Source organism: Stegodyphus dumicola, chromosome 9 (assembly GCF_044657685.1).
Source record: "Stegodyphus dumicola isolate Sdum_Otavi_A_Nest chromosome 9, ASM4465768v1".
Classification (NCBI taxonomy): domain Eukaryota; kingdom Metazoa; phylum Arthropoda; class Arachnida; order Araneae; family Eresidae; genus Stegodyphus; species Stegodyphus dumicola.
Window position 1 is genome coordinate 102,557,502 of NC_140776.1, and position 17,101 is coordinate 102,574,602.

At 33.4% G+C, this 17,101-nt stretch overlaps 1 protein-coding gene across 2 annotated transcripts in view; it reads left to right on the plus strand.

Moving 5' to 3' along the window:
- LOC118200998 (uncharacterized) overlaps nt 1-16,303 on the plus strand; it is a 69,043-nt gene extending 52,740 nt beyond the window's left edge. For both annotated transcript variants that reach the window (XM_085824530.1, XM_085824531.1), the window contains exons 3-4: nt 4,392-4,736; nt 15,988-16,303. In XM_085824530.1, coding sequence (XP_085680656.1) covers nt 4,392-4,736; nt 15,988-16,163 — 521 coding nt within the window. In that variant the 3' untranslated portion in view covers nt 16,164-16,303. The remainder of the gene's footprint in view (nt 1-4,391; nt 4,737-15,987) is intronic.
- The last annotated feature ends 798 nt before the right edge of the window (nt 16,304-17,101 follow it).

The window sequence follows — 17,101 nt, forward strand, 5'->3', positions numbered from 1 at the left end:
CGTAAGAATAGCCTGCGAGTGGAGTTGGCAAATTTACTGTATCTTGCACAGGAAATGAGATATCTGAAGCCTGTTTAAGATGGGCAAGTTCACAACAAATAACAGTCGAGCTATTGCTACCAATATCAGTTGTGGGAGGCTTAGGTACAAAATCTGGGCCTTCTTCAGCTAATTGTTTGAAGGCGTCTAAGGATTTACAAAGAGGTTCTCTTAAATTTGAGGGAAGGACAAATTTGCTTCCTTTATATGTTACTGCTATAGTATGGATAGTTTCATATAATACCTTTATTTTTTCTAAGAAATGTCTGAATGTATCAATGTAAATGGATCCAAATCACTTATTGAAGGAGTTTGATTACTATCAACAGGTATTACAGAAGGGCGAGACATTTTACAAAAAGTAATGTAGCATAAACACCATTAAACATATATATTAATCAGCTGTATAATGAGTAAAGATAAAATTGTACCACAGAATTATGCAATTCAACAAGAACTATAAAGAGCAAAATAATATAATACAAGTAAATTTACCAATACTGCATAATAACAACAATATTTAAACATAAAGTATATTAAAACATCAATTAAAATGATTTAAAACAGTTTAAACATTAATTACTGTTACAATAATACATATAGATAGTATTCAACACTTATTGAAATCAGAGTGAAAGTGTCGTAATAACACTCGTCATCGAGTTCAAATAACGACGAAATGTAGGGCAATTCAACAGAGTCAAAATTATTGTAATTTCAAATCACGAAGGGATCCAAGCAGCCAGCCCGTTTTCCGGAATTCGAAACCTGGACCAAACTAGCGACATGTTCAACCGCTCGGCCGCTAGTGCGCCGGTCTGATTTCAGACAAGCAAGATTAGTGACCGCAACAACATGCTAGGTTATTAATATTCTAAAAGAGGCATTAGATATTGCCGATTGCAACACGAAATAAACAATTATAAATCAAAAATGGAATTATATATTGAAATGTTAAACGGTGTATGAAAAGGGGCAAAAGATAAGCTACGGAGTAGTTAATGTTAATAATGTTTGGAATCATCTGTTGTATTTATGATTCTGATAAATTATAGTATAAGATACGTTAAAGAAATTAGTGCGGACAGTTACCTAATGTAAAATGTACTCTAAAGTAATTACTTTCACTAGACATGTTTTTAAATATGCCTTTGTTTAATACCTAAGAGGCCTGACCACTTTTGGTTTCGTCGAAGTTTTAGCCCAAAGGAGAGTTAGCTCAGAAAGGCTATTAATTTCGCTTTGTCATTTTGCGTCGATTTACCGTAAATGTCCGTATCACCTTTCAAATTGTTGCCACCAAATATTATCGCCCTGTGTTATAACAAAAGAAATTAAATAATGAAGAATCTGTATAAATGTATGCATGTCTCTCGCATTGTCACAAAACAAGCACACATACATTTATTGCGTAAATGTGTGTTTCTCACATTGTGATAAAACAACGGTACCGAGAGCCATCAAATTTTGAATGACGTAATCCTACGGCGAATATGGGCATCTCGAAGCCCAAATTTTAAATTTAGAATTTGTTTATTATCGATTTCATATTTTGTAAAACTTTAACGGACTTCTGATTAACAAACTCAAGGATTTCAAAGCGAGCCATGGCAACGTTGTGCAGAAAAAACATTTTTATCTCCAGTGTGCGAGACTGTGTATCGGAAATTCTAAAGATATGCTCAATTTAAAATTATTTTGCGATGTTGTTGTTGAACCGAATTTCATGGCTTAAGTGCGAGGAACATGATATTTAATAAATAAAGGTAACACACAAAATGTTTAAAAAAAAAAAAAAAAAAAAAAAAAAAAAAAAAAAAAAAAGCCCCTTTGGACGTAATTTAAAATCTGAAACCTTTCAGATTTGTTGTTGTTGTTTCTCTCGTTTACCGCCATAGCTGTATTTATCGTGTTTCTAGCCTACTAAATCGTGATCTGTTCCTGATAGTGATGTACGGAAAATTACAATAAAGAAAACTTGCTCTTTGATGCCCTTTATTAACAGTGTTTTTAGTTCCCTAATGACATTTTTTTTTTTTTTTTTTTTTTTTGTCATTTACTGTGTGTTTTTTTAATTTTAAGTTACGATTTAGTTTATGTAACAAATTGAAATTATTCTGCAAATTAAATTCTTTGAAGATGGAAAAGAAAATGTTTATAAAATTTTTATGGTAATTATAATTTATCAATTTTTCTTAATCATAATTTTTATTTCTCTTCCTGAGCTTTAGTAATTTCTCTTGGATTAATCGTTAATGTGAATTAACTGTAGACTGTAATCTGTGGTGTTATATTTCGACCGCGTCAACCTTGACTGGCATTCTGCCAAAACACTTAGGATCTTCTAGAAAGGAGGTTAATAAAGTGCCACAGATCACATAAAAGTTCACTCATCTTCGGAAAGAAGAAATTGACTATTGAATGAGGGAATCCCATGTCATTTATTTAAAGTTCCTGTGTCATCGGCGATCCTATTGTCAGTTGCCTTTTGCGTCTTTATTTCATATTCGCCGAAATAAACTTTAAGATTCGCATCGACGTACAATGCTGGAAATCAAAAATTTTCAAAATTTTTTTTCGTAGCATGAGAATTTTACATAAAAAGTGCACATTTCATTGCTTATTTAAAAAAAAAAAAAAAAAAAAAAAAGATTCCAAAAAAATAATGGAATTTTAATTTTATCTAATACTTTTCTGTCTAATATTTTTTCAGTAATTAAAAAAAAAAAAAAAAAAAAAAAAAAAGAACCTGTATTTACCCTATTTGAGCGTAGTCTTCTCTGATCGCAGTTGATTTATCGTTGCATTTGGCAATATTGTATGCTTTTGTGCAAGAATTATTTTCGTTCTTTTTATCTAAAATTAATCTGGTTCCCTCTCTCCCACTTCAACTATGTATAATGATGCGTAGAGATTTTAGCCAAAAATCAAAAAGAAATATAATAATTATTTATTGTAATATAACTTTTGTGACTAATTATTAACAAATTTTTCTCAGTGTATATTAATATATAATATTTTAGTTCAAAAATAAGAAAGGTATGTAATAATTACTAAATATAATGTCTGGTAAGACCCGCCTAACGCTAGAGGGCGCTGACAGCGCCATTGAGTGTGTGCTGAGACTCGATGGATGATGTGCGATTCCGGGGTTGAGATATTATTATATTTAATTAAATCAATTTATATTTTATTGATTTTTGATTTTAATTTATTGACATGAGATGTGATATTATGTTTTGCTGAACCACCGCACTTTCGACAAACTTGGATTACCACTGAATCTTAAAACCACCGATGCGCATCTGGTGCATCGCCCGGGAATCGAACCCGGGCCGCCCGCGTGGCAAGCGAGCGTTCTACCACTGAAGCCTTTGTTTTATCAGCTATTTCCAAAAGATTTAACTTTCCAGTTGTTAGAAAGGAAAGCCTTTCCATTTGTACATTTGGTGCTAGGGAAACGGAAACAAAATAATTTAATGTAATTAAACTTAAATTAAAGAATAGAGATGATCCAAATTTATGAATAGAAATTGATGCACTGGAGACAGAACATATTTCGGGTACACATTTACCGACTCCGGATAAAAATATTGAGAAACAATTTAGACGTTTAAAAATGTACAACTAGCGGACTGTTATGAATTTAACAATAAAGAAATATCAATACTAATAGGTGCAATGTCGTTATAATAATAATTTACTATGGAGGAATTATTGTAATCAATTATAATAATTATTTTATTAGAAATAATTGTGATAAAAATTATAGAATAAAATTTAATAATTAAGTAATTATTATAACAATTACTATGCAATAATAGATAACTATTACAATTTATTCAAAAATTATGTATATAGAGTAAAAATTAAGCTATGAAAGCTCTCATATAAACGTGAAGATTCGTTTATATGATAGTTCATATTTTTAGCATTATATAAATGCACAAAATTAAACGTGGAAAATATATCAATTTCAGTTTAAATAGTTTAAAAGTTACAATATAATCAAACAGTTACATATGATGATATACAAATAATACAAATAATCTTAGATTACTTAAAAGTAATTTTCTGCTTCCTTAAATCTGTGCGTAGTGAAAAAAAACAGCGAAAACATAAGAATGGAAAAATCCGTACTTCATGATTCACGCCCATACATCCTGTTTCGCATATAAATCGGCTCGAATGGTATATGTGTGTTTGTGGTCATGGTCGCGGTCGGCGTGGTCAAAGCATAACCCAGTTAATTTGGGAGTTTTTTTTACTGTACATTAATGTTCCTTAGTCCTTTCTTCTTTTCTCGTTACTAATGTCCCATTCATTAATAAGGTTTTTATTATTCTGTTTAGGTCCACTGGAAAACTCCAACTTTAACATTGGAGACACAGAAGATCTGATGTGCGAAGCATTTCCTTTTTGTAATCAAAACATTGTTGCCATTTGGAAGAAGCACGTCCAAAGCCAGCCTCCAACCTATATATATGTGAGTGCAGATCCTTACTTTAGGAAAGAATTTAACTCTGTGGGAGAAGAATACCGTGGGAGAACAAAGTATTTTATTAAAGGTCACTACGCAAGGCTGAAAATATTTCAATTGAAAGCTGAAGATGAAGGCATTTATAGCTGCGAAATCTATTCATTGCAAGATCAACCGAAGTGCTATTATTCCATACAATTTTTCAAGCTTAACCTGAGTAAGTTATCATTATCGAGTGTTTTGAACTTTACCATGAATTGTTTTTGTTTTGTTTATTTGATTATCGCAACTCACGCTGAAAGGCTGTCTTTCTACGGAGCAATGATTCGTATCCACGTTTACATGGTTAAAAACTGTGCATTGTTCTAATACTGTTTAATTAAAAGATTTCGAAATTTACGTTTTCTGTTTACTGTGGTACTAAAAAATGGCGTCATTAAACTTTGCGGCCACAAGCAAAGAGCTTCCATTTGTATTTTCTGTGGAGATCTACATATAAGTAACTATTGTGTGTGTCCAGATTATAAGAATCAAATTTCGAAGCTCCCTAAAATATTCAGGAAACTTCTCAAATTACGTTCAAACACTGAAAACAATTTTGCCAAACTCATAGATAATCCTGAAAATTTCATGCCAAGAAACCAACAAAATACAGCTAATTTGTTTGAAGTAGTTCAGAAAACAATGACGAAGAAAATTGTAATAGCTCAAACTGGCTAAGCATAGTTAAAGAGATTATTAGTATTTTCCAGAACTGAGAAAAGCAAAGACTCCTGCAGACAGTTTGAATACCACTTTTAAAGCAGCTAAAAGTTTTTCTAAAAAAAAGTCTTTTACCAGCTCAACAACGCGGAAAAAAAGTCCTTTACTCAATCAAATGGAAACGAAGAGTTTTTGCCAACTGCTTCTGTCACTAGACGGTTGTCTCATTTTCGCCACATCGGCGAAGAATGCTAAAATAGTGCACTTTATTTAAAATCTTAAACCCCCCAACTTCAGGCGAAATCTCATGATTGTTGGTGAAACTTCTGAAAGCCAACTGCACTACGACGTTCTAAGTTATCCATCTGCTCCGTTCCCTTCTATGTTTCGATGCTCGCAATTTTCATAGTATGAGACCCTCGATTCGTTTTTCGTTGCTTCAGTGTCCTCAGTTTCTGCACTTACGTGTGGTTTTGATAACATTCTCTCTTTCACGGGGGAATGATGTATACACCTGGTTACCTGGGCCGAAGGCTCTACCTCTATCGAACAAAAATATAAATTACTAATTATGTGTGCATTAACACAAAGAAATTTCTAAATTAAAAAAATTGAGCGATATGAAGAGATTTTAATCACAAGTTACATAATAAATTTTGTCACAAATAACCTTAAGGTAAGTCGTTATATTATAATAAAAAGGTAATAAAGTTAAGGAAGATATTAACATTAAATTATTAATAACAAAATAATATGAGATAAGAATTTAAAAGGTGTAGTGAAACAGAGTCGACTAATGGGGGAAGCATCTGGTGAAAGCTTTTCGAGCCGGGGACAAATATTCTGAAAGGGAGACATACAACCATTGGAAGAAAAAGCAAGAAGTAGGTGTAACTCCTTCGGTGAAAAATTTAAAAGGAGAAAAAAATAAAAAGGCAGGTATATAATGGATAAGTTTGAGAAATTTGAAATATCAAATTGACACTGGTCCTGTCAAACAAAATACAAAATATGTGCATAATTACAATATATAATAAAAAACAAAATCTGAAATGTTTCAGATTTTAAATTACTTCCAAAGGGGCGTTTTTTAACATTTTGTGTGTTACCTTTCTTTATTAAATATCATGTTCCTCGCACTTAAACCATAAGATCCAGTGCAACAGCAATATCGCAAAATAGTTTTAAAACGAGCATATCTTTAGAATTTCCGATACAGAGACTCACGCGCTGGAGATAAAAATGTTTTTTCTGCACAACGTTGCCATTGCTCGCTTTGAAATCCTTGAGTTTGTTAATCAAAAATTCGTCAAAGTTTTAAAAAATAGGAAATCGATCATAAAACAAATTTCAAATTTCAAATTTGGTCTTCCACATGCTCATATTCGTTGGAGGATTACGTTATTCAAAATTCGATGACTCTATGTACCGTTGTTTTATCACAATACGAGAAATATACATACATTTATGCAGATTTTTCATTATTTAATTTCTTCAAATATAATGCAGGACTCTAACATTTTGTGGCAACAGTTTGAAAAGTGAACCGACATTTATGAGTCCGACGCAAAATGCCAAAACGAAACTAATAGTCCTTCGGGATTCAAATCCCTTTGGACTAACAAGTGCTGAATAGTAATGCAGATAACAGTAAGAAAACATCAATCAATATTTACATTAAGTATGGCAATAGGGCGTTTGCAGTTAGCAGGATCATTAATGTCGTAATTACATATTTTAATGGCAGGGTTTTGAATATTTTTTTGGCTTTCGAAAAACTTCCTTGCTAATTTACAATATATAGTTTTAAGCTGGTCCATTTTGAGTTCAAATAGATAAGGTTATTACGAATGTACCAGGGTGAGTTTGAAATTTGACGTAATATACAATTTTGGGCTGTTTGGAGCCTCTTTCTATCCGATTTGCAAGAATATGCCTATACTGCACAGGTATAACAAAGCATGGGACGCAATACTGATTTGTAAATGAGTAACTTGTTGTCTATAGATAGAACGCTGTTTCTAGCAATTAAGGGGAATAGTGTTCTTTACGAGCTCCAAACTTCTATAAGAGAGATGTTATGCGTTTGGTCGATGTGAGAGAATTACTGAGGATCACCCCTAGCGATAAAGGACCTCCTAAGCCCAAGGGATAGATGCTCCATAGAAATGCAAGTTTTTATCAATTTTCCTTTCCTTGGTAAACAATATGGCAAGCGTCTTGTCCATATTCACAAGGATTTTCCATATTTGCAGCCAAATCTCAAGTATGTTTATGTGATCTTGTAACAGTTGTATAACTGATCCAACAACTGCACATTGCGTCAGGATCGCTGTGTCATCTGCGTACATTGCGAGTGTCGTGTTGGGTGTTGTAGGAATGTCGTTCATATAAATATGACAAAGTATGGGTGCCAGGAGGGACGTCTGGGCTACGCATGCTAATATGAGACGTTGTGTAGAATAAGTGCCGAAAATATAAACGACGAAATGTCTACCGATCCCGTAGGATTTAGTTATGTTTATGATGTAATCTGGGGAACCTAGATTGTATATTTTGTTAAGGAGTGCTTCCAGCCATATGCGATCGAAAGCTTTGGAAATATCTAGGAAAATTCCAAATGTGCTCTTCTTGTTTTTTATTCCTTCAGTAATCGTTTCAACAACTCTGTACAGTTTGTTTGTTGTGCCTATATTCTTTCGGAATCCAAACTGGAAAGGGATGAGGATATTATTATCTTCTATATGCTTGTTCACTCTTTGAAGAATGACTGCTTCGGTAATTTTGCTTAGGCATGGCAGTAGGCTGATGGACCTGTAAGAATCTGTTTGTTTGATGCTTTTCCAGGCTTTAATATCGGGGTTATTGTAGCAAGCTTCCAGTCTTGAGGAAAATATTGCCATTTCAGGATCAGGTTAATGATTTTGACGTAGATGAACACAGTCTGTTTTGGGAATTTTTCAGTCATATGGTTTGAGATCTTGTCGTGCCCTGGGGGTTTCTTCTTCTTGAGTCGTTGAATGTATTCAAGGACTTCCGGCATGACTGGGGGTATGTTGTCAGTGCGTGGATTGGGAGAGTAATTTTTCTGAAAGCTAGTAATCATATTTTCTGTTGTTGTGTCATGTATGTTGCGAAATCGAAACTGAGATTCCAGATGCTGAACAATAAGTTCTGCTTTTTTCAGTTTCAGTGTAATGGATCCTATCGGGGCCTTTAAGGGGCTGAATGTTGTTGTAGCGTTTCTTATATCTTTTGAGAGCTTTCCACAGCGAATCCGTGGACAGTTATGTAAGGTATTTGGACCAGTCGAGTTGTGCTTGTACATTAGTCTGAGATTTCATTGCGTTACACAGTTGGTTAAATCTAGTTTTATCTACAGGATTTCTGGTGCGTTGAAGTTATCTCTGAGCTGCATTTCGTTGTTTAATGGGATACTATTCTCGTTCCGGTTACTGACGAAAACGTCGAGGGGTAAACAACGCGCGGCGGAAACGTCGTGGTACAAAACATCGTGGAAAAAAAGAAAGCAAAGAGGAAGCATCGCAGTTCTTAAAACATCGCGGTACAAAACATCATCATCGAAAATAAAGCGGTTCAATAATTTCTCAGTTTAAAAACATCGTCGTTGAAAATATCGCGGTAAAAATAAAGCTCTTACAAATCATCGCATGACGATAACAACGCAGACAGGCGTTTTACAGACTTTACAAGTTGTAAATACATATGCGTATAATGAATGATTTGTGAGCGCAAGAAGGAAAGTGGAATATATTAATTTTTATAATTCATAATTTTGAATTATTTAATACATTTTTGCTGAAAAAGTGGGAAGGAAACTTGAGATTTAAAAACTCAAAATGAGTAAAACATTAAGGTAATTTATGGCACTTAACAGAAATTTTAAGCTTACATAGTAAACTAATAAAATTCATAAATAAATTAATCTTTTTTATTAAGTTTTACTGATAATTTTTCATGAAAAATATATTCTAATAAACTTTAGAAAAAGGAATAACTGTAACTGTATGATATTATCTCTACAAACATTGTTTAATTACCGTATTTATGCGAATCTAATGCGCCATCGAATCTAATGCGCATCCCCATTTTAAAACTTTAAATAATAAAAAAACTGTTTGTCGGCGAATGTAATGCGCATCAATGGTATGAGGAATTTATTGAATCTTATTTTATACAACAATGGATTTGCATATAAACTATCAATCCATGGTATGATAATTTTATTTAAATTTAGATACCATATTTTATATAACAATGGATTTATACGTAAAGTAGCAGAACATATAATTAACCTATTAGTGGGCTATTGTTATGTGAAACAATCATTGTTAATTACCACTACCTTATATACGGTACCTATCGTAAAATATGAACATGAAATAAATCGTAATATTTCTATCTAGCTAACAGTTTCTAGAATCAGTGATTAATAGTAAACGTCTTTATTCATTAATGTTTTCATCACTGGAATCCTCGCAGCTCTCTTCGTCAGAAGCAGATTCATTTCTTCTTTCCTCATCCTCATCATCGTCATCCTCGGCGTTCCAGAGCACGTCATCTTCACTGCCATTCAATGAATTTGAAATGCAGCATTTCTTGAAAGATTTCATAATCATTGGTGCTTCGATGTTTTTCCAGGCTGCAGAAACCCAGTGTGCAACAATGTGCGGTGAAGCACGCTTATCTTTCCTGTCAGGGTCAATTCACGGTTTGGCTCACAAAACCATTTTTTGTACTCCGCCTGAACGTACCCATTAAAAGGTTTATTTATAATAACGTCCAGGGGTTGTAACACAGACGTCATCCCTCCAGGAATTAAAACAAGATCACTGCCTAGGCTGTGCATCTTCTTTTTTACGTCGTCGGTGAGATGACCACGAACTGCGTCCAGACAAAACATTGATGGTGGATTGGAGAGCCCACCGGAACGGCGTTCCCATACATTTCGGAGCCAATCAAGCATTAATGATTCCGTCATACACCCCTTCTCTTGGTTTCGAATCAGGACATCATCTGGGAACAGCTTTTCATTCTTAGGGGTTTTAGGGATGTTTTCCGTTTGAAGATTAAGGAAGGGGAAGTTTGCACACGTCTGCTGTTATTGCCAGCATCACTGTTACGCGTTGTTTTTCACATCCCGAAGTTTTGATGATAACTTCCTTAGTCCCCCTCTTCGTAATGGTGTAGTTACGAGCATATCAAACCAAATTGGCGTCTCGCTAGCGTTGCCAATTTGCCCCATTGAAAAATTCTTTTCCTTCCGAAGTGTGATGACATACCGCTGAAGTGTTAGTAGTTTTCCCTCAAAATCTGCAGGAAGCTTTTGGCATATTGTTGTACGGCGTCTTAGAAGTAAGCCCATCCGCTTCATAAACCGATCCACACATCCACGGCTAGCCTTAAACTCTTGTTTCGGTATTCCAAGAACCTCAGCCTCTTCTTTTGCTTTATTTCTTATGGTGTCACTAGTCACAGGTTGTCCATTCTCCCTCCTTTCACGTACAAATTCCAAAGCGTTTTCTTCAATTTTAGGGTTTCTTCCTTTGCGAAGGCCAGTGAATTTCTTTCTACTAGCTTTAGTTGCAAACAGTGCCAATTTCTGTTGCCGCCACAAGCGAACATTGCTCTCAGCTACGTTGAACTCTCTCCCTGCCTTTCTATTGCCATTTTTTTCAGCATAAAGAACTACTTTACGTTTGAAAGTAGCGTCATATGACATTCTTCTCTGTTTGCCCTCCATTTCTTGACTACGTACTCTGCAGTTTGTATCCTCTATGCAATAATGTGTCAACGATAAATGTAATGGTAAATGTAGTCGAGAAATACAGTAATCCTTTGTTACGATTTAAATTTGGTTGACGTCATCGGCAAACTTTGCACTCGAATCTAATGCGCCATCGAATCTAATGCGCACCCTAATTTTGAATACTACATTTGGCCAAAAACGATGCGCATTAGATTCGCATAAATACGGTAATTGTCAAATTATTTTCTTTCACGTTTGTTAATCTGATATTATTTTAATGAAAATTATATGTTCTGGTTCCGTTTATTTTTTAAATTCCGTTATACAGCGTGCGGTTAATTATTTGGATGTCACAGTCCTAGTCTGCTTTTGTTTAATTAAATAAATCCAAATAGCCTGCTGAAATATTATGTAGCTATTATGTAGCTGTCGTTCATCATAGGTAACAAACTGACAGCCAAAAATTTTCTGCACGTTGTACATGAAAATGTTAACGGAACTTAAAGAATAAACGGAACTAAACCATATAAGTTTTGCTAAAAGAATATCAGAATAACAAACGTGAAAGAAAATAATTTGAGAATTAACTAAACAATTTTTACAGTGATAATCTCATACAGCTACAGATTTTCCTTTTTTTAAACTTTATTAGAATATAATTTTCCATGATAAATTATCAGTAAAATTTTATAAAATGATTAATTTATTTATGACTTTTATTAGTTTTCTATGTAAGTTTAAGAGTTCTGTAAGTTAAGTTATAAATTGCATTAATGTTCCACTCATTTTCAGTTTGTAAATCTCATGTTTCGTTCTCACTTTTTCAGTAAAAATGTGTTAAATAATTCAAAATTAGGAATTATAAAAATAAATATATTTCACTTACCTTCTTGCCCTCATAAATCATTATACGCATATGTATTTAGAACTTGTAATGCCTGTTAAATGCATGTCTGCTATGCTTCATGCGATGATTTGCAGGAGCTTTATTTTTTACCACGGTATTTTCCACGACCATGTTTTGCGAAGTTATTAAACCGCTTTATTTTCGGCTACGATATTTTGTACCGCGATGTTTTAGAACTGCGATGTTTTCTCTTTGCTTTCTTTTCTCCCACGATGTTTTGTACCACGACGTTTTCGCCTTGCGTAGTTTTCTCCGTGACGTTTTCGTGCACGATGTTTTCGGCGGACATCCTCGTCCTAGTATTGAAAGGAGAGAGCATGTCAGGTCTTTAACATGAAGAAGAGAATTCTATGTTGTCATCATTCATGGCTGTGTTTTTGCATGGAAGGGCTTTGTCTGTGAGGGTTTAAAAGTTCTCGAATTTTTCCATATGTATAAGCCAGCAAGCAGCATCTATTTAGTAAGATTTGGGGAAGATACCAAATGTTCTTTTTTGTGTATTGATTGTTTAAGGCTATAGTTATCCATTTTTATTCTCTCTGTTCTAAAACTGAATAAAAAAATGTCTTCATAGAGATACTTAAGGAAAAACTGGCTCATAATTACATTACGCATGGAGTAAATAAAAGGAATACTTAATGACTAAAGTCATCTACTACCTAATAGTAGAAATTTCAATAAGATAAAAATGTAACACTAGTATATATGATAAATTCGATATACAAAGAAATTGTGCACTTTCTCAAGTGTGCTTTCCTGGTATAAGCATACAGTTACAGTTGGACGATCTGAGGTTTAAATCTTGATAACAGCACTAATTTCTCATATTTTTTGAAAACATATAACAGCTTTTCATTTTTGTCTAATCGCCTTTTAAGTGATGGAACGTGTAAGAAACTGTCAATGCGCAATCTCGTGGTATATGTGGTTAATACATTTGGCGATGCCAAGACAATGGTTCCAATTCCGGGTAGGAAAAAAATTGATTTTCTTGCTTCCAGAGCCGATAAGACCAATGAGTTTGTGTAAAACGAGTTTTCGAAAGATGAAGTAAACATTTTAAAAACATGAACTGTGCGTCTTCAATGCAAGAAATTGAAAATATTTTCATCAGTACTTTTCAGGCTGGCAAATGAAATCTGATACATCCGAGCCTGGCTTTTTAAAATTGTTCGAAATTTACAAAAACTTTCTTAGATATTTAAGCAGGTCTATAACTGCTGCTATGGATTTAGAAATTGGAGAACAGAGACGCAGTAATGTTTGCTGTTTTATCAATTATAGTAAAGTATACTAGGATTATATTCGCTTAAAGAAAAGGATGCTTCTGTGGAAGACTTTAAAGAGGAACGTCTCGTATTTACGCTGCTTAAGAGGGAAACCTTAAAAGTACCATGCAGCCGCCCTTTCTTCAAATAGGAAATTAATTGGAGCTACTAGTATTTACCGGTCTTTAGCCATTATAAACTTAGCCATTGTTACTTCATAACAGGTGTAACTGTGACAGTCAATTTATACTCGCTATACGAAAGTTGACGTCGCAAATATTTTTCTTATTTAAAACAATTTTGTACTTGAAAGTGTACGTCTACGATCTAAATCCACATAAAAACTTTCACAAATAAAACTATATATACCATACGAAATTGCACTGTATACAATTAAGTAAAATAAATTTTCTTCAAATGCAGTTTTAAATAGACAGAAATACATGAATACGGTTACTGGAGATATGACTGATAAAATTGATGGACGAATTCACTAACAAGTATTGGCAAAACATGCAGTGGTCGTCTGTCTAAGGGTTATGGGGATTACGGCAAAGTCGAAGGGCAAAGGAAAGGGATGTTTATGGAAAGAGATGCTTTCATGGAGGACGTTTTAAGGGAAGGAATTAGTGTTAACATTCTACATGGGGAGATAACCGAAACATAATCTATATGGGAATATCACACATGCATTAATAACATTATATGTGGGGAGATCACACATGTTCGAGTTTGTAGCCAGCCCTATACCGTGATATGAACCCAGTGAAACTACTCAGCAATTTCAGTGCTCGGCCGCTGATGAAGCCTGCATAAGAGAAAAAATAGAGTATCTTCGAGAGGAAACTGACTCGTATTTACATTATGCATAGGAAAAATAACAAAAACTTGACGCAGTCGCTTCGCTTACCGGTATTTAAACCCATGTCGCACTAACAGTGTTTACTTGTTAGAAAGAAGATTTATTATGGGAACAAAGGAGTTTATAGCTCCACAGTCTATTTTCAGGGTGGCCTCCAAATCTTTCTTCAATATTAAAAACAAATAACATTTTAAATATTCTCTTTCAAATCTAGATTTTAAAAATAAAAATTAGAAAGAGGTACAAAATTTTTAATTTGATGTTTTAGTTTTTTTATGTGTTTCCAAGAATGTGACACTTCTCATTACGCTTTCATTGGTCGCTGATAGCATTTAGCGAAACCTCAGCTTGTAAAGTAATGCTATCGTTCACATCCAGTTTCTGCTGTTGCGGGACTTTTCACATTCGACACTCATGATGTTACGTAATACGAGTGCATTTTGATTATCGTAAGCTGTACGGGAACCCTATAAGCTACTTCAGATTCTTTTAGAAGGATTCGATTTAATTATTTCAACGTCAACTCATGGCAGTTACAACGAATATATATCTACACTATGAAATTTTCTGGTAACCCCTTATCACGAGAAACATTATCTGACAAAATCTTATTAATCTCATCTTAATTCGTATTTTATTTTGCATCATGCTTTTACTAGATTTGTTAAGAAATAAAGTAGAAGCATTCCAATATCTCCAGGCAAGTGTATATTGCCAAAATATAGCGAGTATAATCATTATGCAACGAAAGTGTATATGACAGAAAATGCACAAGAAAAATATGATGTCAAAAACCAATTGAAAATATGCTAAAATAAGAATTGAAAATTGACCCAAAAATCCTTTATCTTTTTTAATTATTAGTCTAATCATTTAATGATTTATTGTAACAAAAACTGAAAAATATGCGATTTAATGGAAAGGTACGTTTAACAAACAGGAACTTGAATTAATGGAAGGAACGCCTTTGCAGTGGATTTTCAAAGAAAACTGGATCACATTTATGTTAATTTTTTAATTGGATTGGATTATTTTAATTATATTAAAGCACGCGAGGGCTATCTTTCTCAGGAGAAAGATTAGGCTAATTTAAATGGAATTTGCTCCATATTGGTCTTAAACATGACGAAAACAAAGAAAATGTCCATGCAGCCATCTCTATAACCTGCATTTGAGCATTGGTCGAGCCACCAGTGTTCAGCCATCTTATACCCTCGGTCGCTAATGGGAATAAGAAGAAGCTAGGATAGTTAAAAGAATTCGATCAGGAAAACTTTATAACAGTCTTTGCTCCAGATTACCAGTCTCATAAATCGGGCTTTCGATAGAAAAAAAAAAAAAAAAAAAAAAAAAAAAAAAAAAAAAAAAAAAAAAAAAACAGTGGAAATTTACCTTATATTTAAAAACTCTGTAAAAGATCTTTAAGACTATTACTGTTTCTCCAAAAAGGAAAGCAAGAACAATAATTTCAGCATCCTTGGCAAAATATTCAACTTCGGTAAATATTAGCATTAATTTTAATACATTTCACTAGTTGCAGATCTTTAATTCGTATTATCGAATCTACGGAGTTATTTACATTCTGGGTGAAATTAAGGGAGTTTAAAATTAACATGAAATTATTTAAATTTCATTATTTATAAGAAACAAAGGAAATTTATATCGGTATTTGTGTATTAACCGGGTAACCAGTACTCGCTGATATATCGCCAATAATACCTGCTAAGACTCATTTTTCTTATTAAGAAATTAACAATATATTAAAAGAGTAATACTAATGTTTCCTTAAAGGCTCAGTAAGTGTCCTCTTTTGCTTTAGAATATCATGTACAGAAAGAACGTTTTAAAATTATGTTTATACATTTAGCACTGCATAAATCATAAAAACATACTATTATGAAATATATATTTTGCTATTTTTATAAAAAATAAGTGATTAATTTCTTTTCTCTTTTACAGAGCCAGAAGAGCCAAGATATAACTACGAATTTAACATAACGAAATACGGAATTTTGAAAGAAAATCAAGTTGAACAAATGCCTAACACTTCGCAAAGAAATTTGTCTTGGAATATCTTATTCATTATTTCAACAATCGCTCTACTGGGGTCTTTTGAAAATTCCTTATTCAAATAGTTTTGTTATAAAATACAGGATATTTGCGCCTTATAAATAAATAATTTGAATCTAGAATTGTTCAGATAATATTTCTACAATATATGCAGGATTTTGTAATTTTTCATGCACCGTTACGCAATAAAATTGCTGGAATCTCTTCAAAAATTGATTATATGAACATTTTAGTTGATAGCGATATTCGCAATGAAAGTTGGCGGTTGTGGATGAAATATGAGCTCTTTTTTTATTTCTACATGATTTGCAACATACAGCCACGTAGTGTCTTGAGATATAAATTTCTAAATAACAAAAGTCGCATTTATATAAATTAAAATAATAAAAGGATTTTCTATCAGACAGAAACATATTTCCAACATATATTATTAATTTTAACGCAGATTTACATTCTTCCATGGGAAAGGGAAAATTAATACGCTTTTGCGGATCACGGAAGTGCTTACATCTTCGCAACTGCAAAACGTACAGAGTTGGTTTATGTTTCTTTTGATAGATGAAGGTATATACATTATAAAATGCAAAATACATTTTGGAATTAGGAATTACTGTTATAATGATGTCACACGCTGTTTCGCATGCACTGTGATTAGTAATGCATCTTATTCCTCCACATTCTCATCTGGGGGGTGGGCAGCTCTGGCTAAGTTACTTGTTGAATGTTGTCGTGAATGGTTGTACCGTTTGTGAATTTTCCTTCTCTGAAATTAATGCAATTTTAAAATGACTCAACGAAAAACTTGTTGAAACTGAGAAGAGAGTGAGCAGCGATTCCGATAAGTGAAGAAGGAAATAAAGAACGAGCAAAAGACAACGAAGAAAAAACAAATAAGAAGAATTTAAGTATCACAGACTACTTTCAAATAAATGAGTGATCATCAACTTCAAATTCATCCTGTATATCGTCATATTTAAGCATACCTCAGATTGATAACGCAGGA